This window comes from Prionailurus bengalensis, chromosome F2, assembly GCF_016509475.1.
Source record: "Prionailurus bengalensis isolate Pbe53 chromosome F2, Fcat_Pben_1.1_paternal_pri, whole genome shotgun sequence".
NCBI lineage: Eukaryota > Metazoa > Chordata > Mammalia > Carnivora > Felidae > Prionailurus > Prionailurus bengalensis.
The window spans coordinates 78,624,946-78,650,362 of NC_057353.1; the positions used below are offsets into that span (position 1 = coordinate 78,624,946).

Here is a 25,417-nt window from a genome sequence, read left to right on the forward strand (position 1 = left end):
GTTTGCAAGGGTGAATGAACGCCCTCAAGTCACATGGCATTGGGGAGCGTGGCAGGTGCCTGACACCATAATCTTCTCTCCCCCATGTCACACCGTGTCAAAGGCAGAGATCTGGCTGGGTCATGCTCGGCTTCTCAGATGCGGCAGAGTCCGTGTCCCCCGTCCCAGCCCGTCCCAGGTCCCGGGTTCTCAACAGTCTCCAGGGGCAGCCCCACACAGTGCTGGGCCCAGGGATGTGCTGGTGAGTGAGTTGGCCTCTATCCGCAGCCGCTCAGAATCAGGCGGAGGAGAGACAGAGATGCCTAGAGCCAACCACGGAGGGAACATTTGGGAGAGAGAACTTATTCCTAGGAAATCAGAGAGTGCTTCTCACAGGTGGTGGCATCTGAACGAGGCATCAGAGGATGTGCATAAGAGTTCCTTCTGGGAGATGCTGTAGCATAATCATCCCCACGTGTTCCCGTGGACCTAGAAAAGGCCCTTGTCTTGGAACATGTGTCAAAAATGTTTTGAACCGATCTCTGACATTCCCTAACGTCCTACGCCACATTACCTGGGAAATGGTCTGAGCTGGAGATTTTCAGGTAGATCCTCTGGGGAGGCACATGCGGGCGAGTGAGAAGTCGGCTGAGGGGGAAGCGGCCCTGGCCCTGTGACGTGGTCACAACGAAGGCCTCGGTCTACCCATCAGGAGTCTGGAGAGGGGCTGGGCCTGCAGCAGGGGGGTTGGGGCTGATCCACGGGACGCACACAGCACCCACTAACAATGGAGGGTCAGTGCCTGGGCTTGGGGATACGCAGAGGGAGCAGGAAGTCCCGAACTCCCACCCCCTTGCTACTATCTGCTGGGTCCAGTGTCAACGCTGAGGACACGGGTGCCTCGAGGCTCGGTGGCATCTACAAGTGTTTGGAGCCCACCACCGAGGAAGTTCTATCTGGCTTTAAAGGCTGCTCGTTCCTGGGCACAGAACCCTGCCCCGGGTCCGGGTCCCCTGCCCCTCAGGAGGGTCTCAGAAGCTCTCTCCTCAGCTCCTTGCATCGTGAGAATACGAGACACCGCGGCTGGCACCAGATGGAGACACGCATGGCTCAGCCACCTTTGCGGCCAAGCCTCCTGGCTGGGCCACAGGCAGGGAGAGGTGATGTCACAGGAGAGCCAGCAGAGCCGGATATGTGAGGAGGGGGCAGGGCTGCACGGGACAAGGGGGTGCCTCTTTCGTGTCTGGGTAGGCAGACTTCCACGCTTCTACTGTGGACTGTGTGACAGCTCACTGGGTCAACCCGACGGGCTACCGGGTGCCCAGACACCATGTAAAACTTTATCCCGGCTGTCTCCGTGAGGGTTTCTGGAGGGGACTGACTTGAGTCAGCGGACAGAATTCATGCCGATCGCCCTCCTGAGGTGGGCGGCATCAGCTGACCAGCTAAGAAAATGCAGAACAAAAGGGGACAGTGAGAGAATGTCCTTTCCCTGCCTGCCTTCCAGCTGGGACACCCGCGTTCTCCTGCCTGCCCACTTGAGCTCAGACCAGAGCCCCCCACTGGCTCTCTCCCAGGTCCTCGGCTTGCAGGGATGGGTCATGGGGATGCCTCAGCCTCCATCATCACGGGAGCCAGTTCTTTTCAACAGATCTCTTGATATATATTGTGTCTACATAAATATGTCACCGCTAGTTGGAAATACTATCATCTGCCCCTCCATCTATCCGTCTCTAATGCAGGCTGGTTATTTCTGAGCAAGTCCCTCACAAACGTAATGACGTGTTGGCTCAGGAGAAGTCTGGGCACAGCGACCCTGAGTGTGGCCAAAGCCCTGCGCCTCACAGAGAGGTAATGACGGGAGTTGGCTGGGAAGAAGGAAGAAGGGAACGGTCAGGATGTGCATATTTATTGAGCGCCTACTGAATACCAGCACTGGACTAGGACCTTCACACTCATCACACCGATGGCTTCACACACAACCCCAGAAGACTACTGAATCTTTGTGAGTCCACTCTTCAAGGGGGAAACTGAGGCTCAGAGAAGTGAGCAAGTGGGAGACGGAGGCGGGCGTTGACAGGGGCTCACGGCCGACGGGCTGTCCAGGTTACCATGTGGTCCGGGGGAAGCCGCTCACCGCGTGCCCTTGCAAGGGACCGCCCAGAAGAGGACCCTACAGCGTCCACCCCAGGGTCCGGCACGAGGAATATGTTTCACAGAAAGGAAGGAACGGACGGACGGGTGAGAGGAAGGGGCCCACACGCACCCCTGCGAAGCTGCATCTGGCCCCGGGGCCACGTCCCGTGTGGACCTTACCTCCGAGGAAGTCGGCTTGCAGTACCCAGCTCCGAAGACCAGGTTCTCCAGAGAGAGGCTGGACTGCTCCGGTCCCGCGTCTGGGCCGCCTTTACCAAGCCAGGACCCTCTTCCCGGACGGGTAAAACTGAAAGGCGGGGGATTGAAGAGGGAGAAACAGTGTGAAGAAAGCGATGGTGCTGTTGGCTCTGCCCCTCCGGGCTGTCAGTGGGACACGGCGAGATAAGCCACTTAGAAGGAGCAGTTTGCCCCTCAGGATGCCGGCCTGACAAGGGGTGCACCCGGCACGCGATCCTGGGAAGCGAAGACGGCACACAGCCTGCTCTGTGAACACGAACATGCCCCGAAAGGCCAACTGTGCACCTGCCGAAAGACACCGAGGCACAGCTCCAAGGCCCCAGGACCAGAGGGACAGAAGGACGGGGGCTCCACCCGCTACTGTCTGAGTCCTGTGTCTGCTCCCTTCGGGGCACAGTCTGGGGTGAGCTCCTTCAACCCTTCCCCTCCCTGAGCCTCCATTTGTCCTGTAGAAGGGCGTGAGCATCACAGGTGCTCAAGGCATCTCCCTGGAAGGATCCAGTCCAAGCGACCCACATCCCTGCTCAACGCCCTGACGGGAAATAAAGTTCATATGACGCTTTTAATTCATGTATTCAAACATGTATCCGGTGAGCGCCACAGGCCTGGCAGTGAGTCAGGTGGCAGGTGGCAAGATGACGGAGGCCCAGCCCCCTCTCTGTGAAGACATTTTGCATAGAGAGGGAGGTAGAGGGGATACCACGAAGGTGAACTCAGAACAGGGCACACTGGAGAGCAGTTTATAAAGCAAACTGGGGGGGAGGAGGGATAGTCGAGGGGTCACCGATAGAGCACGGCCCAGGGGTCAGGGGCCGCCATCCAGGCTGGTCTGTCCAGACTGGGAGCCCGGTGACAGTGCCCATAAGCTCCATGACATGGGGAGGGGACAGCTCTTATGCCGGGCAAGCTGACACCAGCACCTTCACTGCGGCCTCTGAGGATTCTGTGAGACTGGCCCAACGTGGCTTCAAGTGCAACGTCAGACAAACAGCAGTCATTCGATAAAGGCTCCAGCTGATGTCGATGACACCACAAATACAATAAAACCTTACACAATCATTATTATCTTTATGTAGCCACCGCTGCTAATAACACACACCTAATCGAATAGAATATAGTCATTACTCTGATTTGTTTACTGCGATCTTTTTAAAAATTTTTTGACCTTTATTTATTTTTGAGAGAAACAGAGACAGAGTGTGAGCAGGGGAGGGGCAGAGAGAGAGGGAGACACAGAATCCGAAACGGGTTCCAGGCTCCGAGCTGTCAGCACAGAGCCCAACGCGGGGCTTGAACTCATGAACCATGAGGTCATGACCTGAGCCGAAGTCGGACACTTAACCAACTGAGCCAGAACTGCAATTTAAAGCAAGGGTACATTTTGGCTACAACTGGATCAAAGGAACATTGCAGGAAAACAGAGAACATGTGCATGAGCAGCGATGCTCATGGCATATTCGGGGGCAGACTGCAAGTTAGTAACTGGAATCACTAGCTATTTTCCTGAACTGTGGCCTTGACTGACTCTTCCAGAGGATCTGAATCCCCCCAGTGGAATCCACCTGCCCCCTTTAAGGCTGAAACACTGGAGTCTCTTCTTGAGGGTGTTTCAGGGAAGGCGGAAGGTCTTTTGAGGTTAAATTTTAATTTCTCACCTGCTCCTTCCTGATTGGACTTGAGGAATGCTGGGAAACTCACTTTTCTGGAAATACCAGAACTTGCCCCATTTGACAGGTGTTTCCCATCATTTTAAAGGGTTGCCTTTGTTCCCAGCCACTGTGAGGTAACTAATAGAAATCCTTCCTATAAAACCCAGAGAACAAAAGACAGTTCTATTTTAACTGCCATCCCTGGAGAAGCCAGGCTCTGACGCTGAATGTCTCTGTGCGCTCCATTCGATTTGCAAGGAGCTGTTTCCATCAGAAGGTTAAGTTTTCTACGAGGAGTTTCCAGGTCCCCAATCCTCGTTAGAGAGTATCAGGGCTCCCAGCGGCAGGAAGATGGCTTTTCACAGCCATCTTGGGCAACATGGACACTTAGCTCCTAGCTGGACCCTGGCTCTCGTCTCCACCCTGATACCGCTTCCAGCCCAGCCGACTCTGGCCGCAGGAGGGATCTTTACAAAACACAGGTCTTACTGGGTGATTCTTCTGCTCTTATCCTTCAATGCCTCCTTCTTAAACAATGAATGGATTTTCAATTCCTCAATGTGTCATTCGTTACACTGCTAAATGAGACCTTTATCCTTCCAAATTTATTTCTCACTGTGCTAGACATGAGGCCGAGATCGGACCCCGAGATGTGCGCATGGCGGGCACTGCATAAATATTAATCAACGGAATGCATGGCCAAGGGTTTATGTGTGCTATCTCATTTACTCCTTCTAATAACCTTCCCGCACAAACTGCAACAGAAACTCGGGGAGCTTAAGTCATGTGCTGGAGCTAACGCGCTCACTCAGCAGGGGGCTCAGAATAGATCCCTCTGACCCCAAAGCCAACAGTTCAACCCCACCCTCCATCACATTCCCACTCCCAGGATGGTTGGCTTGCTGAACTAGAGTTACTTACGTATGTTTCTGCCCTGCCAAATTCTAAGCCTCTTAAGGTCCCAGATCTGATCTGCTCATCCCAGAGCTTCCTGGCTTGGCCTTTCCAGAAATGGGTCAAGCTTAGGCCACCCACCACTAAGCAAGCACATGGTCACCATGTGCAGCACAGACGATGAACTTCATCTTACTGCACTCTATTCATCTCTGCTGGATTAATATCACTGCCCATTTCGTAAGTTCCCTCCCTCCCTCCCTCCCTCCCTCCCTTCCTTCTCCTTCCTTCTTACTTCAATGTTGAAACAGATGTCTAGAGCGGTTACACATCACTCAGAGGACCCCCAGGAATTACCTGGTGGCTGCAGACAACAGGACGGGCCTGACTCCAGCTGAGGCACAACAGCTCAGTCTCAGGCCCCAGAACCACCTGCAGGGCACTCCTCTTTCCTACCCTGGGCCCAGGGCTGGGGGGCCCAGGGCGGGGGATTGGGGGGGGGGAGGGCGTGGCTATCACCTCACTTCCAGCAGGTGACAGCCAGCCACTCATAGGACACCACCTCCCGCCATCAGCCCCGTGTCACTGACGGCAGACTGTGTCCTGAAGTCTGCATCAAGGCCACTTTTTGCCAAGCCTCAGAGCGAGCACACAGCCAGGAAATATCTCTGCAGGATCCTCATGCCCGCCCCCCCTTTCTGGATTCTATTTTTCCTACAATTTCCCAAATTCAGGTCTGCTTTCCTTTGATTATACCTATGATTGCTGTTAATATTTTCTGCCAAACTCTGAGCAGCACTTGGCGTATAATAACACCATAAATGCAGACAAGGAAGTCTATCGCAACATCTCCTTAGCTGCCCCCGTGGGATATACTGTGCATACCCTAACACTGGTCCTGGGGCACAGCAGGCCCTCGATATAGCGATTGAGAAAGAACAATGAATATTCCCATGGTCTTCCTTACAGGGGTGTCTCCTTTTTCAGGGCCCAGTTTGGAGGAGCTCGACCCTAGATGGGCAGGAGAATGTCCACATTGCCAGCGAAGCGCTGGAGGCCAGGCACGGCACACGCACAGCCCATGATGCCAGCCCCCTCCACCCTCAGTGCCCTTGGCTCCTTTCATGGGCTCTGAGCTAACTCCCCAAGGGCTCTCCCTACGTCAAAACCCTACACTGCTCAAGGCCCAGAGTATGCAATGCACCCTTTCTTTCAGAAACCTTCTCACCATGCTCCTTAGCCCACTTAGTCTTTATCTCTGGATGACACTTCTCAGTTTGGGGATTACGGTTGATTGGACATATATCCATCCTGTCCACCATTCAGATCAGTGTCTGAATTAGCCCCCACAGCAAGCAGAGCCTGGGGTGGGGCTCGGCTGAGGGGCACGGGGACTGGGTAAAGGCCTCCAGGAACGGCATCTGCGGGTCCCGTCAGCCGGCCAGGATCCCGGCTCCTTTCCTAGTGGCTGACCCCAGCAGGTGATCAGAGCCAAGCTCTTACCCAACCATCAGTGGGGACTGGAGTCTCATGCATATTAACCACCAGCAGTGAGAATTTCTCCTTAAAAGGGGCACTGGATCGTTAGTTCCTTCCCGAGACTCCACATCGCAAGATTCTATCCCTGACTGTCCCTTTGCACGCATGACCACTTCATGCCCACGCACACGGGCAAGGTTAGGAAGTGACCTGGTGCACAAAGCAGGCCATGCCAGGCACACGAGGAACATGCTCACTGTTGCCAGCTCTGTGGGATGTATTAAGCCTCGGTGCATCACTGGGCTTCACTGACAGGGTGAACACAGGGCCATATGGGTGGCCTTGCATTTGAACACATGGCAACCTGGGGAGGGGCGCAGAAAACAGAGTCCCTGTCCCATGCCTAGCCATTACCCTTGTTTGAGAGCCACTAAGATCTGTGCACGGGACACGAGTGCTCCTGGTTTAGAGAGGAAGACTGTGCATCTCAGGGACATGTGGTGACTTCTCAGAGAAGGCACGGTTAGAAAAGGCAAAGCCAGGTGCAGGGCCCAGGTCCGATCCGAATCTAGTCTTGCCAGGTCTAATCCGTTGTTGGCAGATTCAGCCCCTTGGCTCCCTGCCCACGCGCCCTGGACTCCTGATGCCCTCTCCGCACCGCCCACCGCCCACCACTCCCCTGCCCCCGAGGGAGGCCCAGAGCCTAGACCCTCCTCCTGGGAGAAGCCCCTCTGGTCTGCGCCCATCGATCCCGGCCAGCCCGGCCCCCCTCAGCTGCGCCGCGGAAGGACTATAACGAGAAATCCAGGCAGCGCCCCACGCCTCCGCGTTCATGTTCGTAATTTCATACCTGATCAGGGGCTGCTGCAGAGCCACCAGGGCCGCGTGGATGGTCACCGAGATCACCGACAGGTGGAAATAGTCGAACATGACGGGGACCTGGTGGTGCAGGCCTCTTCGGGGGTGGAAGTGCAGGCCGAGCGTGCGGCTGCTAATCAGGGGTGCCCCCGCCACGTCCCTCAGCCTGGAAGGCAAGCGAGTGAGCCCAGGTGAGTGATGGCAAGCTATCGCTGCTGTCACCCAGGCAGGTCTGCCTGATGGCCCCACCCCGGGCCAGCCACCATGCACGCATCATCTGATCTGTCCCCTACAATCACCCTGTCTGGTTTGAAATCCCTGAGGCTCCGAGAAGGAAGAGAACTCAGGAGGCATCACACGGTTACTTCTCAGCAGCCCCGGGGCTCATGCTTTGCTGCCACTGATACCAAGCACCCCCTCTGCTGTCAGGCCAGGGATGGAAAGACGCTCAGACCCCTTTTCAGGGCTCACGTCAACCCTGAAGCCCTGGGCCTCCCTCCCGCCCACGCTGCTCGTCTCCCTCCACCAACGTCCAGCACAGCACTGCCTCGTGAGTCTGGGTTTTCTGCCAGAGTCCTACCTCTTATGGCCAGGAAATTCAACTAATTCGTCCTTCTGTCTCAATACCTCGCATTGTATCTGGCAAACTGTAGACGCTGGCCAAATGTTTGCTTATAGAAAAGAAGAAGTGGCTGACCAAAGGAATAAATGAGTCCCAAAGCATAATGGCTGAACAGTCTGACGAGTTTCGAGACGGATTCCTGCACCTTTGCTCTAGCATTCTGTCACTGGGGTGTGTCTGATTCCTAAGAGATGAACTGGCTGGTAGGCAAGGCCCAACAGAGCCATTGGTTATAAAAAAAGGGGCTGATTCTTCTCTAAATAAAACTCTTCCAGTGCTAACCTCAAGTTCTGGAAGCCAATCACTCCGGCTCTCTAAGTCTCTCTGAAGCAGAGCACTTGGGAAGCATGGATGGGGCATCTTCCATGGGTAGAGCCCAGAGCTCAGAGAGTATTCGGAGGACAAACTTCTCCTTCCTCCGTAGATGGAAATGAGACACCGGGAGAGGAAGGGAAGGGAGCAGACTCCCAAGACCCAGCTCAAGGGGCTGGAATCCCCCTGGAATCCTGTCGCTTGGCTTGTGTGCAAATTGGCAAGTAAATCATTGCAGCCCAGGGTGACTCCGTAAACAGACCACAAACAACAGCCTCCTCTCTTACCAGGCAGAAACCTGATGGGGATGGGGAAAGGGGGTACCTCCCGAGTCTCAGAAAGCCATTCGCGTTTACATTCACTTTAATTCTGACCATAACTTACTGAGGCCTTACAATGAACGGAATCCAGTGTTTTTCCCCTTAATCCTTATGACCGTCATATGAGGTCTTACTAGTATTATTCCATTTTCAGATAAGGAATCAAAGCCAGCATGGGTTAAGCGACTTGTTCCAAGTCACGAGACAAAACTGAAATGCTAGGCCCACGTTCATCTGACCACACAGTCCCTTCTGGGCTACTGGACTTCGTCACTTGGAATCCATTCAGACACAAGCTTGTGGGAATCACAGACATATTCTTAGGCTAGAACAAGAGGAGGTGAAGCACACGTCAGGGGAGCAAAGGTGTCAAAAATGTTAAAAGAATTTAAGCCACATCAATAGGAGTAAAGAACTCAGATTAAAGGAGGTGATAGCTGCTTTGTGTTCAATAATGGATAGAACCAATCGATGGAGATAAAACTCAGTTCGTGGGGGTCTCAATTTAGAAACGATGAAGGTCACCCTGAGCACTGAGTTCCTATAAAGGAACCAAAAAGAGATCAAACACAAAACACAGAGAAAGAATCCTGACATTTAATTGGAGATGAAGAGATGACTTTATTGAAGAGTCTTGTTTATCTGATCTTAAAGGGTCATCCAGACTGAGAATTTTCCTAAGTGGTTGCAAGGATTAAAATCAAGGGCAACCGAAGAAAGGCACACAAAAAGGACTTGTTCCTTAAATAAAGAAGAACTTCCTCATAGGCAGAACTGTCCAGCGACAGAGGGGATCTGATGGTAAGGAGTGAGCTTCCTGTCCCTATGCAGGCATGTGCTCGTGGGCCTTTGCAAAGTAGCAAGTGCAAGTGTGAGAGGGCCGACTGGAGCAGGGTGATCTTGACTTTGGCCCTTCCAAATCCCTGATATTCGATGCCATGCTTCCCTATTTGGTCTCCACTCGGGCCTACATGGTTCTAAAGAAGCCATCTGCCTGGGTCATGTTTCACAGCCTAATGCGTATCCCCAGGATGTGCTACAGACACTGCATCATCCTTAAACCCAATTTAGGAAAATGAAAAAATATGGCATTTTGAATTCTTCCCCAGTCCCTGGCTTCCTGTTCCCCTTAGCTAATCTTGTACTCCATGAAAACCCCCTGCTCTGATTGTTATTAAGTGCTCTGTATTACAGACAGGAAGTGGCACGTGGAAGCCCGGCCCCACATGCATCTAGGAAGCCACAGAGAGGAAGAAGACATTGATTCGGCAGACCACACACTTGAGATACTGTCTCTCTTAATCTTCATAACAGACTTGTGAGACATGGGTTCTATAATAGTGTCCATTTTATAAATGAGGCTGTTGAGATGTAGGAACAATTCAGGGATTCGACCAGCATCTCGTGGCGGCTGAGCACAGAGCCTGGGCTGCTGAATGTCCTACACTTTGGTCCCATCTCCATGAACTCCCATCTTGATGGCAAGATGGTCTCATCTCCTGGGTCTGCCATGACTTATCATTCAGACTGCCAGGCAGGCGGGATGGAGAATGACTTCTAGGCCGAGCATGGAATCATTTGCAGGGTTCTCTGACTGCTTGGAAATGTCTACCGTGGAGTAATGGATGAATGTCTTTGAGGAAGCAGGTACAGGAAGATAAGGCAGGGTGGGTTAAAGAAACGGGCGGATGATCGGAATCGCAGATGGTTGAGGGGGCATATGGGAACAGAGGCAGAGGCTTAACTTCTGAGTTTATAGGTTAGGAAGAAAGCCAGCTTCTTGCAGGGGCTCTAAGCTCAATATGGTGCTGGAAGAACAAATCCTGAGGAAAATAAGATTTCCCAAGCGTCCACCATCTCACAAAGAGGTAAGAAGCAGTGATGAGGGAAGCAAGTGGCCTGAGGGCCTTGGGGGCCAGACAAGAATGAGGAATCTGTGACATTGAGCCCAGACACCATGGCAGGACCATGGACAGATACCTCTGACAACCCAAACATTAGATATGCCCATCCGCACATCAGCAGATGTCCGTTCTCAATGCGCAGACACATCAGGTCACTGACATCTCAGAGCACCCCATGTGACTCAACTCCTCACATTATGGAAACTCTGTAATAACCAGACACATCTCAGGGATGGGACAGTCCTTGAGAAGAGGGAGAAAGTTCCAAAGGGGCATCTGAACTCTGAAGGGATTGGGAGGTCGTTCTGACAGCATTAGACCATTGGTCACCTGGTTTTCTATTTTCCATAGGAGGATGTGATGCTTCTGCTGAAAAGTTTGTAGAGACCAGAAGTGCAGATTAGCTTGTGAAGAGTGGTCAGGATAATTCTCTGCGATTCTGCTAACAGAACAGAGGGAAAAGGAGTGTCTGCCCCATAACTGTAAGCCTAGTGAGAGGGAACTTCAAGTGTGTTTGCCCTGTGTCCCCTACAATTGGGGGAACATAGGTCCTGGTACCTGAATCATCTTGCATATGTCCTCAGGGGAGAGACTGAGGGTGGCTGAATTGGCCAAAGGAAGAGTGAGCAGGATTGCAGGGGAACAGGGTTCCCCACCCGAGGGATTAAAGTGCCTTTGTTCATTTCCCAAGGACCAGATATGGGTTTTTTCAAGAAGAATATGCCAAAAGAGCTTCCAGCAAGGAGTGAATGGCCCAGGCACAGGAGGCATCTACATCAAAGAACTACAGTGGGGGAGTGAGCAAGCTTGCCTAATTAGTGGGTATATCCCCAAAGAATGCATAGGGATACCCCAAGAGCAAAGGGCGCAGTGATTCAAACTCTACTGAGCCTTGCCTGCAATTGAACCTGTCCTATATGACCTCTGCTCCTCTGTAATCCCTTAACTCCTGACTGAGCGTGACCTTGTGAGACCCACACGCCCCTGCAGGGAAGGAGGCAGGAACAAAGAAGAGGCCTCCCACCGCCCTGCTCCTGCCCTGGGAGTTTCCTGACCTCAACAAGCCTGAAGCTGGGGGGTGGCAGAAGCAGGCAGGGGAGGGGGGCAGTGAAGAGGTCATAAACCGGATGAGAGGTTAGAGTTTTGGTAATACCCTCGAGTGGCCTTCCTGATACCTGCCTGAAACAGGGACCATTTATTTATGACCTGACGGAATCTACAGCTGACAGCCTGCCCAGAGTAGCAGGAGGGGGATGCCATGGATCAGGCTGAGAGGAAGCAGTTATAGGAAGGAGGAGCGTGGTCTCCTGCCTGTTGAATCGGCACGTCACAAGTCAACGGGTTTTCAATTTTCAGAGAGTTGAAGCACAGGAGCAGATATTTGGGACAAAGACGTGGGATCCAGGCAGGCTCTCCTCTGATTCAGAAGGAGCCTTGAGGATTGCAGCCTCATAGGGTCATCAATCTGAAGACCTAATTAATACTGCACCGGAAACGAATGGAGGTGTCAGGTATGAGAAGGTGCTAGATACTAAAGGCAAGCAGTCAGGAGTTGTCTGTGCACCCAGCACTTGAGCTATCTGCCTGAAAGGCACGCGGTCTACAGTGACCGTGCAGATGCTCCCAGCCCCACTGCTGGGAGCCAGGCATCTGGGAAATGTTCTGAGGTTCAAGGCCAGGAGGTGCCCCAGGGACGAGGAAGGGTTGGAGGAAGGAAACCAGGATTTGGAGACTTCAGGGACACTCACTGCTGTTCACTGTCTGTAAAGTGGAGATCCACCTTGAGCTGAAAATCGACTTCACTTAGTGCCTCTTCCACCTGCAAGAGAAACAAAGTGGAAGGGATTTAGCAGTCATACCTGGCCCAGATGAAAAATGTAGCTGGCCTAATTCCCAAAGTGTAGGAAAAGAACCTCACTGCCACGTTAATGTCATTTATTCATAAAGCAGAATTCCCATGCAGAGTCCATAGAACTCTGGTTGGAGGGGAGATCTGTGAGCATTATGAGGAAATCAGAAGGAAGGGATTTATGGAGTCAAATGGGGGAAAAAGCCAATTTGCAAAAAAAAAAAAATGTTAGGCAAGTTTTCTATAGCGCAGGCCTTTTGAGCACCTTACTTCCCAAACAGATTTGATCTGGAATCCTTTTCGGCAGGAGGGAAGTGTTCTGTAGCACCTGCTCTGGGAAAGGGGGCTGTGAACTTGCCCGGAAGAAGCCCCCTTTGGCTAGCGATGGGAAAATGCTAGAGGTGACATCATCTCTGCCCTCGGGCACCCTCGCCAGGTGGGCACTGCTGTCCATGTGTAAGCGGGGAATGCTGACACCCAGGAAAGTGGGGGTCATCCCCCAAGAGGGGTCAGCTTCATAAGAAAGCAGATCTTTCTTTTTTTTCTTAAGCTTATTCGAGAGAGAGACAGAGAGGATCCCAAGCAGGCTCCGCACTGACAGATGTGGGGCTCGAACTCATGGAGCCAAAGACCAGAGTCAGATACTTAACTGACTGACCCACCTGGCCGCCCCCAGATCTTTCATTTTTGGCTTGAGGTCCATTTCATTCAACCGTTTACACTTTGAGACACGTTGGCATTTCCTATCCTATCCACAGCTGCTTTCATTCTTCACTTTCCTATTTTCCTCAATTATCAAAGGAATCTATTTGTTCTACCTGCTGGCTTCTCACCTACATCTAAAAGATGGTACCCTCTGCTCCTCTTTTCCCACTTCCAACACCATCCCACCTTCAGGAAGGATGCCTGCTCAACACCAGATCTTTCCGCTGCCGCTGCTCAGCGGGGAAACCTAGGTGAGCACTGCACACTTGGGGCAGGGCATGAGTTCCTCCCCACACCCAGGCTGGACGGAGCCCTTCTACCCTGTAACCCACAAAACCCTGGTATCTAATTTCTATCTTGGCATTCAATGCTTCCTATTGTAATTGTTTCCGGTTCATAACCAGGAAGCCCGGGACCCAAATTGTTTCTGTCTAGTCCTCGCCAAGCTGCAAGTTGCACCTTACAAATTGCAAACATTCAAAAATCAGGCAACCTCACATTTCTATTGCAAGTTTCCAGCTTCTGTTAAAAAAAAAAAATCCCTGGACCCGGCAATGCAGGCCTGGCATTTGCAAACTTCACTTGGATCAGGCTCACGGTGTTCACTGACAATCCCCATCTGGCCTGTGGCTAAATCCCACCCCCCCCCCCCCCGCCACAGTGTCCACAGCAATCAGTCATCATTAAGGGAGAGAGTAGTCTCAATTCATTCTGGATCCCCAGCTCTAGGAATAGAGCCTGCCACATAGAAAGTATTCATGTGTCCTGAGGAATAAATAAAGCTCTTCTCCACCCCCTCTCCTGTTGGTTTTTGTTTCTTTGCAAAATGTCCTCATCCTTCAGGGATGGAAATCTCTTACCCAAAGGCATCTTTGGAAACACGTTCCTGGTTAAGCAGAACTCAGGCACAGACATATGGATGGAATTTATCTTTAGGTCCCCAGGGTTTTAAAATGTGTTGGAGAAAAAAAAAGCATTTAAAAGTTAACATTTTGCTGGATCCAAGTGCTATGAATAACTTCCTCTGCTAGCTTTGTTTTGCATAATCACAAACCTTGCTTCGTACACACAACCCAGGCAGCTGAGCCTCCTGCCGCCCGTTCCTCAGAAGTGGGACTGGCAAAGGAAACCCGCCTAACCTCCTCCCGAGCGTGCTGGCGAGAAAAACTCACTGTAAGCCCCAGTTTTAAACTTGCTGCAATTCCTTTGGAACTAGGAGCGGAATCCCGGGCCAGGGTTGAGCCTGGCTATGGGTTTACTGATGTCTCAATAAATCTTGAACTCCAAGATGCTCCAGGATAAAGTCACTGGCTTCTCTAACCACTCAATTAATCATTGGCAGTTGGCTGCCTTCCCCTCCCTCAAAATACACACCCTCGTACATGGGCACGTGTGGAAAGGTGCACACACCTGTACACGTCCGTATGTGCACACGTGCACGCCCAGCCACTGATGCATATCACTTGGTTTAAGACATCACCTCCCTTTAAGAGTCATTGTTTAGGGGCGCCTGGGTGGCTCAGGCTTCGGCTCAGGTCATGATCTCAGGGCTCATGAGTTCCAGCCCCTCGCTGGGCTCAGTGCTGACAGCTCAGAGCCTGGAGCCTGCTTCGGATTCTGTGTCTCCCTCTCTCTCTGCCCCACCCCTGCTCATGCTCTCTCTCTCTCTCTCTCTCTCTCTCTCTTAAAAATAAATAAACATGAAAGAAAAGAGAGAGTCATTGTTGAGCAGCAGGAAGCAGCGTGGTGTAGCACTGAACATAAAACCAGTAGCCTAGTATCCGCAGAAGAGTTCCTATGCAGCAGCTGACTGCCCATTCTGTCTTCTCCAATGTGGATAAAACGGAGAATTCAAAACTATTGTCCCTCATTCACAAATGAGAACATTGAGGCTCCATGTAGGAGTGAATTCGCAGTTCAACCTCCCCAAGGTCAGCTGGCGGGTGAGTCCCACAGCCCAGATTCAGTCAAGGGTCCAAAGCTTCTTTGGCCTTGTTGTGTGATTCCCCTCTGTGTTGTGGGTATGCCTTCCCTTCCTGGTTGCTTTCGACTCCATTCATGATGCTGACTCTTCTCCATTCTTAGCTTCTCTCCTGAGCTGCATCACAGCCAGTGGGGGAGGAGGCAGCTTCGGACATCGAGCTACATGTGTGAAATTCTTGGCTGTAGCCTGCACCAATCAGCCCCTCTAAACTGGTTTTCTCAGCTGTAGATGAGGTTAAATATTACTTCCTCCTTAGAGAGCACTGCTATTGTGTGACTAAGAAAATACACCCAAAGGGCTTAACACAACATGTGAGCCAAGACCATTCTTTTTTATTATTATTTTTTGAGTGAGAGAAAGAGAGGGAGAGAGAGAGACAGTGTGTGCGGGGGGGGGGGGGGGGGGGGGCAGAGAGAGAGGAAGAGAGAGAATCCCAAGCAAGCTCCATGTTGTAGTGCAACTGACTCAATCCCACGAACCATGAGACCATGACTTGAGCCGAAACCAACCAACTGAGCCACTTGGGCGTCTCCAAAGACCATTCTTATAAATATTAGTTATTATTGTTATTTCCAAATTCCTATGGACCTGGCCACCAGAGGACCCTTCCTACACCAACTCCACATGGTGGGTCCACATACTGGTCAGAAACCCAGGCTTTTGTGGTCAAACTGCCGGGGTTCAAATCTCCACTCTACCACTTTGGTAGGTGACTTTGGACAAATCACTTCTCTACATCGCTGTGTCCTCCTCCATAAAGCAAGTGTTGCAAAACATACCACAATACCGTAGTGATGGGCTGCTGAGACCTTCCAAGCAAAGCACTCAGTGCAACGCCCACCACACAACACACGTCGAATACATATAAGGTGGTATTAGTGTTAAGATCCTGTGGTTGTTACTATAACTCAGCCTGCATTTCTGTCACTTCCCAAAAGTGATCTTCTCCCAGCTACCCTGGACCGTCAATGGACCCCAAGCCCATTTTGTGGCCAAACCTTACGGTCAACTCCCACTGAACTTTCTTGACTATACGATGTGCTGCACCCCCCACACTTGAGCCCAGGTCCACAGGCCCTTGGCTGAAACACAGCTCCCTCTTTCCACACATCCTCACCGTTGCTGCCTCTGCTGTGGTGCTCGCCAACACCCGCGTGGACCCTAGCACTGCCTCCATGTCCTGGGGCTTTGGGCCCTACTTTCTGTCCTTTTGCCGGATGGACCTTTCCAAATCCCAACTCTCCTCCTCCTGATTCCTGAGGGCGCCCCCCCCCCCCCCCCCGCTTTCACAACAGGTAAACATACGGTGTCCGGCAGGGCCTTCATGGTGCTAACTGCTGTGTCTTCAACTCTCCCGTCCACTCTCGCCCCTGCACCATCCTTCTGGAAATGATGCTTTCTTCCCCAGATGGGAGGTCTACTTCACTGCTTTTCCCCTGCCCTCTCTACCCTTGGTATCAAGCGCTGTTCACAGCCTCCTGCAGAAATTCCACCCATTCCATAACAATTCAACGCTTTTAATCAACTCCCTGCCCCCTCAAAAGAAAACCCTCTGCCTGACTCACTAGGTCTGTGATGGGCTCAAGAATCTGCATTTTGAACAAGTAACACCAGGAGACCGTGATGTGGGTACAACAAGGAATCACACTTTGAGAAATGCTTTTCTTTTTTAAGCCTATAAACACGCAGCCTTGTTGACAAAGACTTTTTGATGTAATCTGCCCCTCGTCCTCCTCAGGGCACCAAGCATCTTGTGGCTAGTAACTATCCTTTTTGCTTTGGCTGCTGGGAAACTTGGTGCTGAATGTGCGAGCTCCCATTAGCAACGCCTAGTGCCATGTTCATGCATTTCGGTCTGTTACGTTTAGCCCTATTTACATTTAGGCTTCCAGGCTTCCCCGCCCCCTTTTTGTGATTTTCCTTGACTCTGGCTCAGTCTGTTGTTATTGTTGTTTTTCCTTTTACTGTTCTATGCATTTTGTCAGCCTTTCCAAATCCTCTGAGGGATTACATGGTGTATATAAATTAAACAGCTACCCTACTTGGACACTCACTCTTTGCAACCGTCATGCAAACATCCCATCTTATGCCTTAAGTGGTGACTGCTTCTGTCCACGGCCATGTCTTGCACTGACCTGTGCCCTCCCAGGGTGGAAGGCATCTTCACATCTGCATTTCTCATAGCATGCGCAACGGTATGCTTGATGCATAGCCACCATATAAGTGTCTGTTGTTCACAATGATGGCTGTGCGCATGCCAGAACATGAACTCTGGACACCTGGCAATAAGCAGTGTTTTTGTCGTCCAAAGCAGACAGACACTCACTGGAAAAGAGCTAATGGAACCATTCTCGATATGAAACGTTTATGGACATACCCAATTAATTTTAATTGTCACTGATCTGGATATAATGATTAACTGTAGCATTCTTTGCTGCTGTATGGATTACTCCAACACAAATTATTAGTAGTAGCAATGAATGATTTGGTATAAAAAGGAAGCCACACAGACTCCCTGTTCAACCTCAGAACAGAGGTTTGTTACAACCTGACCTGAGCTAAACTTGGGTGTTGGGAAGGCCTACAAATGCTGGGGTGGGAGCAAGTGGTGGAATTCAGATGGAAGATGACTGAGACACCTGAACATTGTCTGAACCCAGCCTCCCAATGCAACTTCTGCCCAGAAGGCCTTTGAGGTCAACACAGCAAAGGATGATGGTCGACAAGAGATACAGTAATGTTCGCCTGCCAGAACCTAGGTGAGCCAAGTGTGAACACGCAGCCTGGTTTGGGGTTCCTTAAAACTCAAAACAATCTCAGGGGTTTCTTCCGAAACTGGGTCCAGAAAGGAAGCTGATGATATACTCAAAATGAGGAATCCATGCCGTTCAGCAAAGAGATGACTCACAAGGGTGCAGGGAGGGTTTATGGAAAGCCACGGATGATGGGCGGTGTGTCAGGACTGGTCACTGCAGGATGTCCTTTATGCCCTGGACCAAGAGAGGTGGGCCAAGCGAGTTATCAGAACTGGAGGGAAAGCTCCATGGAGCAAGCCCCCTGACCTGAGCTGAGACCTTAAGTAAATGTTTCACAACCAGTTCTCAGAAGGAAAACTAAAAACCCTGATGGGCAGCATTGCCGAGTTCTCTGGTATAAATCTTTCCACCACAACTGATTGCTGGCCACCAATGTGACATCACTGAGTGGGTGAATGGGGAGCTGGCAAAGCATGTGTACCTTTGGGTCACTCAAGCTAGCCCCAGCACACGAGCTAGCCCCAGAATAACAGCTAGCCCCAGCACGCCAGTGGACAAGCAGCCCTCTCTGGCCCAATGGGAGCCTGGGGAATGTACTCTCTGGCCCCACTCCCCTCCCTTCCTCCAATCACTGCCAGGCTAGACCCAAACAGAACCCAAAAGAGGAGGATGTGGCTGAGTGGTGCATGCGGTCAGCCCCAGGGTCCAGAGCAGGTGGGGAGGGCAGAGGGCAGACGCTCCAGTAGTCAAACGACACGCCCAGCTCGTGGAGGGTGGTTTTGGTCTTTTTGATTTCAATGACAGATAAAGTGTTCGTGGGCACTGTGAGGGCATAAGGAAGAAGGAGACCAGGGTCACTGAAGGCTAACAGGCAACCCTAGGGATACTCATTCCTGTTTGGAAGGAAGGGGGCCCCTCCTAAAAGGAGGAATTTCAAGTTCAGTTTGTTCACTACACCAACCAGGTCACCTGCTCGCATCTGCTGGGTAACTCGGACAGAGTCCCATGGCAGACGCTGGTGTTGCAAAGACAGACGGGAGACTCTGGCCCCGGAGAAGCTCACAGATGGGAAGACGGGGGACAAAATCTAAGACAAACACCGCGCCCTTCTGACGAAATCAATGGCTCGCCGTCACCCAATCATAACCTCCCCCTTCCCTCCTGTCACCCACAGCGCTAAGGCCGCCCTCCCCCACCACCTCTCTAACTTCACCTCCTGCCCCTTCCCTCCACTCACTGCGCAAGACATCTCGGCCTTATGGCGTTAGCTGGGACACACGCTACCTCAGGGCCTTTGCCCTTGCTGTGCCCTCCTCCAGGGATGCTGTCTTCCCGAGCTCCTGGCATGCCTGGTTCCTGGGCACGTGGACCCCAGCTCAATGTAGGCTTTTCAGGGAGGCCTCTCATGACTATCCCTTGTCCTCAGGGAATAACCTCCACCCCGTGTGGAGGCTGTGCAGGAGCTGAGCGCTGGGCAACCGTGAAGAGAAGTCATCTCCCGGAGTTAGACCTCCTCCACTTTGGGACCAGTGATGGCTTTGCAGGACCCCCAATAGGGTGCCAGGCCCCCCCTTCCTGCCCTTGCAAGTGCATCTCACCACAAGTGGGCTGAGCATGTTGCCACGGGAAGCTCAGGGATAGGAAGTCTGTGACTTATTTATTTGACTACACTGAAATGTATTGATCTGCCAGTAAAATATAAGTCCCGAGACACCAGGGGTATTTTCTTGGTCACTATTTTATCGTTAGCCCGTCGTAGGTGCTCATCGGTGGTACTCAGTAAATCTTGCATGGATGGATGGATGGATGGATGGAGGAAGGAAACATGAGCCACAGTGTTTCACCTGTAGCCACACGGTGGAACCTGGTCACTGCGTGGACCATAAGGACTTGGACAGAAAGGAGGGCCTGACAGGAGGAAGGGAGCACCTGGCCAGCAGGAGGCGCTCTGCACGCCATGTGGGGAATGTGAGTGGGGGGACCTGCTGCCAAAGGACCTTCCTAAAATGGGAATATACTGCCGTGTCGTTAAAGGCATTCCAGCAGGAAACGAGCAGCTGGAGTGCGACAATGGGAATCAGAGGCGGGACTGTGGAAGTGCGCGTAATGCCTTAGACTCCGAACATCCCCTCGAAACGTGCTAACCTGAGGAATAGACAGTTTTCTTTTTTTTTTTTTTAAGGTTTATTTATTTTTGAGAGAGAGAGACAGAGAGAGACAGAGCATGAGCAGGGGAGGGGCAGAGAGAGAGGGAGACAGAGAATCCAAAACAGGCTCCAGGCTCTGAGCTGTCAGCACAGAGCCTGACGTGGGGCTCCATCTCATGAGATCACAAGATCATGACCCGAGCCAAAGTCAGATGCTTAACCAACTGAGCTGCCCAGGTGTCCCGGAATAGAGATTTTACAATCAAGCTTCCAACAAACGGAATGAGACGCCCCAAGGTCAGTGGGCTTCACCTCATGCTGTTGCCCCTGCATGGAGTGCCCTTTCTATTTGTCCTAGTCTGAGGGACTCTTAGTTGGTGCATCTCAAAGCCAGCCCCTTGGTGGAAGCATCGATGCCTCCCACAGAGCTCATCTCTCCAGCCTCGGGGCGCCTTCGTTTATTTGTGCCTACAGCCAGCAGAGTGCACGTCACCTGCCAGGGTGCTGGCTTCTATACCTGTTCTCCTACTCGATTACCAAGCCCTCGAGGGCAGAGCTCCTGCCACTTTCTCCAGCTTTGTCCCTCATCCAAGGGCCCTGCCCAGAGCCCTGCACGGAGCAGTCGGTGCCTGCTGACTGACTCCGTGACAGAATGCCTGCCCAAACAGATGAACAAACAGGCCAGGCAAGAAGGAATCAAAGCCTCAGGAAGTCGGTTAATGGAAACCGTGTGGGACATGGATGGAGAAAGTACATGAAAGAATGAGTACCGGAAAGAACAAATACATGCATGAGTTCTCTAAAGCCATGAATCCCTGTCAGACTTTAGGGCAAACAAAAGGTGGGAGGAGGGGACAGCACCTCGTGGCTGGCGGCAGATTCTACCACTTACCCTTTCTCCGTCTAAGAGCAGATGAGCTCGGAAGATCACGGCGTCATTGATGGGCACCTCTTCATTCCTGTATAAGATCTGAAAGATCCGGCTGTGCACGGCGTTCTCGTGGGCGCAGGCGGAGTGCAGGCTGTTGCCGTCTGCAAAACAAATCCCAGTAAGAGCCCGTGAGTTCCAGTGCCGTCCTACACCCGCAGGGTCCTCAGGGGTCAGTCCAGCCCAAAGAAAGTAACGGCCCCCAAACGCACTGTGATGTCCAAAGATTGAAATCACAGAAGGACTCCTGTCGAGTGAACTGGGCTGGCATCTCAGAAGAACCTTACTAACCCCTTACAAACCCTACGATCTTGTCGTGCAGTGCTCCGAGGCTGGAAATCAGTGGCTGCTAAATTCCTCACCTACTCACCTCTATGAAGCCTTCCGTAATCCTCCTCTCCTGAAATCAGGGAGGAAGAGAAGAACAGAGAAGATACGGACAGAAACCTCTTCCTCCTCCAAGAACTCCCCAGTGCCCCTAGACTCTCCCTCCTGAAAATGTTGTTCACATCATGTATGATATGGAGAACACTCTGTCTTGAGTTTTAGGTACGTGTGCTAATCCTCATTGTATTAGACATCAAGGTTTCAAAGGAACTCTGTGTCTTCCAAAGCATTCCAAAGAAACTCCAATTCCTAAGCACTGTCTGCGAATCAAACTCAAGTTCAGGAAGACTCACCTGTCTGATGATGACAGGAGACTTTACTGCACGCACCAGCCAGAGGTATGGAAAGCAAGTGGGTGAACTTCTCAGAACCACTTAACACATAAACTGCACACCAGGGACAATATCAAAATATTCTCAAATAAGTAATGCTAATATTTACATAAAACAAAGCAATGATTACCTGTTCATAATAATGACCAACCACGTGGCACTTTACAGCTTCCAACAAGCTTTCACGTTGGCTACTCTTCCCTAATCCTCGTAGGAACTTGCTAGAGAAGATTTTACTACGGATGGAGAGACCGTGGCTCAAAGGAAAAGAGGCGGGCATCTTGGTGTCTGCCATGTGACGAGGTATTGCTTGGGTTTATCCTCACACCCATCTGTTTAGCAACCAAGGAAAGAAGTCTCGGGTGAATGAATAAAATGCACCTGTCGCCTAGCCAAAGGCAGGTCCTCTATAAATCACTACAGAAAAAAATAAATAGCATGTTTGCAAAGAGGGCCCAGAAGATAAGAAGAAAAATCAGTGCAACCAGCAGAGAAAAACAGCTCAACTGCCTTGTGCATTGTCCTCAGATGGCCTGAAGAGTCCCCTGGAAACAGGGACAAAGGGTCACTGCCCGCCCCCACCAGGGCACAGTGACACACAAACCAAGACCTGTCTTGTAGCTTCAGAGGAAGGAGCAAAAACACGTAAAATCCCGGGTCATTACCAAGACTGCTCAGATGTGCCTGCTCTAATTTGCACTTCGTCATGAAGGAAATAAAATTACTGGGCTAATGCAGCCCTATTTAGACCCGTTGGATTCAAATTGATGCGGCCTTTAAATAGAAGTGATCCTTGTGTGCAAATGCCTTTCTGTTTTTATTTGCTACACCAGCCCTTTCTCTATCACTGTCAAGGCCTAGTTGATCTATCAGCCGGCCTGACAGCACGGCAGAGGATGGATGGGGTAAAGACTCTGAAGGTCAGAGCAGCACTGAGGCGTCCAGTACCAGGAGGGACAGCCAGCAAAACAGTTCAATCACCCAGCCTTCTTGGGCAGGTGACATCACCCCTTGTAATAGCAGCTTTCCATGTGAAAAACGGGCATATCCACTCTGACCTGGGATCCATATAGACACAAAGAGCATAAAATAAATCAAGATCCTAAGACCAGGCACATACTGGGTGTGCAATACGCAGTAAGATGACGCTTTGTGCTCAGAGAAAGGTCTGGGCGCTTTCTGTCGAAGACAATTCCACTGGTCGCATTTCTATGAGAAATTAAACTTCTCTGATTTTTGAGCAGACTGTCAATCTAGACCACAAGACTCCATGGTATCTAGAGATCACCAAATCGCAAATGGCCCCATTAAGCCCAGGATGAGGCATTTCTTACGCCTGATGGGACTTCCTGTGTCATCTTCTCGTTACTATCAAGTAGGACATCAGCAGGTGTCTCCTTGCAAGGGAAGGCTCGCCGATCACGGACACCGTTTGGGATTGTGGGCACCACTGATACGGTGCTTGCCTCCTCCCCTCAGTAAGGACCACCTTACCCATCATCTTGGCTCCCTCCTCCTGCACTCTGAAGGAAATGCTACTTTCTTCTCCTCCGCAAGGCCTCTTCCTAGAATTTCTAGGACTGGCTCTCCAACTTATTTTATGCAGCCCCCATGGGCAGATGGAAGGTTCTTGTTCCAGCTCCCCCTCCTTCTATGCACCCAAAGATCCCAGGCACTGGCCACCCTGAGATGAAGAAAATGTGTGTTCTCTCCACCCTCAAAGACCCTGGGATACTTTGGGAGGCTGCCCTTTCCTGGCTGGGGAGTAAAGAGCCACATCTCTCTTTAGAATGTTTTTACTTGTCGGGTGAGCAGATTCTACTCAAGTGACCCAGTGAGAAGGCGGAGATTAGCGTCTCCCCAAATATCTGTCTGCTGTTGTGCGTGGCAGGGTCGGTACCATGCATAAGGATCTGAAAGGACAGTTAGAACTTCAAGAGGAAACAAGGTAGATGCCTGGGTGGCTCGGAAGATTGAGCGTCCGTCTCTTGATCTCAGCTCAGGTCTTGATCTCAGGGTCATGAGTTCAAGTCCCATGTCAGGCTCTCTGCACCGAGCGTGGAGTGTGCTTAAAAAAAAAAAAAGGAAATAAGGAAGTGGAAATAGGCAGAGGAAAGAAGGTAGGAGGAGGAAGAAAAAGGAATAGAAAGGAAAAGGAGAGGAGAAGAACAGGGAAAAGAGAATAGCGCAGAGGCAGAGGAACTCCTTAATGGCGCCCACTGTTCAAGGGATGAGTTTCAAACAGCTCAATCTGGAGTTTCAGGCCAGAAGGCCAGAGTAAAAAGACATTTTTGGGGGGGGTTTCCCCCCCCCCAAAATGAGTGATATCAACAATCTGCATTTCGGCAGTGTCTCCAAATGTCTATAGCTCGAATGATGACCTTCCCTCTGCCGGGCGCCCCCGCCCACCCCAGGGCCTCCGTGAGTGCAGATTACAGAGTGTAGGTGCTGTTCATCGCATGTGTACCCGGTGCCCCAGAATCCAGGCCTGCAGCCCTCTGGTGGCACATTTACTTGTGCAAGGAACCCCACCCCAATTCCAAGAACATGGCCATGGTTTTGCCTGCACAGCAGAGCCGCCCAGAGAACCAAGTGTGTGCTAAATGGTCAAAACTCCAGGAGATTCTCTTCCAACCCTCCAGGCCTGAGGACATCCAGGGGAGGCTTGGGCTGTTGGCAAATGAAGATGCTGAGAAGCTACCAGCGAATGTCTTCAAACCCAGGCCATATTCATACGTGAGAATCCTTTAACAGTTGGAGTAAGAGCGACTCAAAGTCAAGACCTCAGCTTTCTTATCCCGTTCTAAAGAACAGGACATCCGCAGTAAGGCAGACTTGCTTTCTAAACTTGCCCCACCATTTTCTCACCGTTGGTCTTGGGCGGGCCATGAAATCGGAGTGCAAATAAGGCAAGAATCATGCCCTGCCTGTTTTCCATAGTGAATCTAAGACTCAGACGAGATGAGAAATAAAGGGGTACGTTTAACTATAAAATTCCCCAAACCCAGCCAGACTCCCTAGTAAGATAAAGATGATAATGATGATGATCTTTATGCCAGGTGATTTTCTGGCTATTTCCAGGAACAGGAAGGACAGAAGGTTACCTTGAAGCCAAACGTTATTATTTTTTTTTCTACCAGTTTCAAAGAATAGGCAAAAAAGAAAACCACCTTGAAGCAGGTGTTCACTGTTTCTCTAGAGAATGACCAGAGCAAAGTCCCATATCATCTAAGTGTTTTATGGCTGGTAGGGCCAGAGAACACTCATTGCCAAGTTAGAGAGGTAGGACATGAGCTTCTGTGACTCCATCAAAGCTGCTTCTTTTCTTGGAGACTCTGTCCCCAAATAAAACAATCCACACAGGGAGAGAAGAATCCCCTGGGAGCAAACAGCCAAGGTGTTGATGACTTTTTCTGAAGTATGGAAGTGGGGAGACCCACCGGATTAGGACAGACTTGCCCCAGCCAAAGAGGTGTCAACATCCTGTATGGATAAAGCATGGAATACTGTTTCCTGGAAATAAAAGTAGCTTGAGGAAAGCTGGAGCCCACTATGACGGCTCTGGATGTTCACAATGGCTCCAGGGTTCACGAGTAGAAGGTTGGTTTGGTTACATCATGAGCTGGAAAGTTCTGTGCATCCATCTAACCTGGCACAAAGGTTGTGCTTTGAATAGCAATGACTGAACATATAAATGTCACCTGAAAAGTAATAACCTGAAGTCCTGAGGCAGGGCCCCCAAGTCCTATGCAGATGGCTGAACAAGCAAGCTCATCGTTGAGGCTACGAGCTTCTTGGAGTTCTAAAGAACCACCTTCAACAGAACATCCGTGTGGCCATGAAAAGCCCTAGTAGCCTGAGAAGGATCAGACCCAGTTCTTTCCCAACCTGGCTTTCAAAAAAGGAGCCCATTTTGGG

The 25,417-nt window shown here is 51.2% G+C and overlaps 1 protein-coding gene across 3 annotated transcripts in view; it reads right to left on the bottom strand.

Annotated features, from left to right (window-relative positions):
* FAM135B (family with sequence similarity 135 member B) overlaps positions 1-25,417 on the bottom strand; it is a 283,395-nt gene that overhangs the window by 77,213 nt on the left and 180,765 nt on the right. For all 3 annotated transcript variants that reach the window (XM_043601841.1, XM_043601840.1, XM_043601839.1), the window contains exons 4-7: positions 20,745-20,884; positions 12,160-12,230; positions 7,246-7,419; positions 2,296-2,422 (exon numbers count right to left, since the gene is read on the bottom strand). In XM_043601841.1, the coding sequence (XP_043457776.1) occupies positions 2,296-2,422; positions 7,246-7,419; positions 12,160-12,230; positions 20,745-20,884 (512 nt within the window). The remainder of the gene's footprint in view (positions 1-2,295; positions 2,423-7,245; positions 7,420-12,159; positions 12,231-20,744; positions 20,885-25,417) is intronic.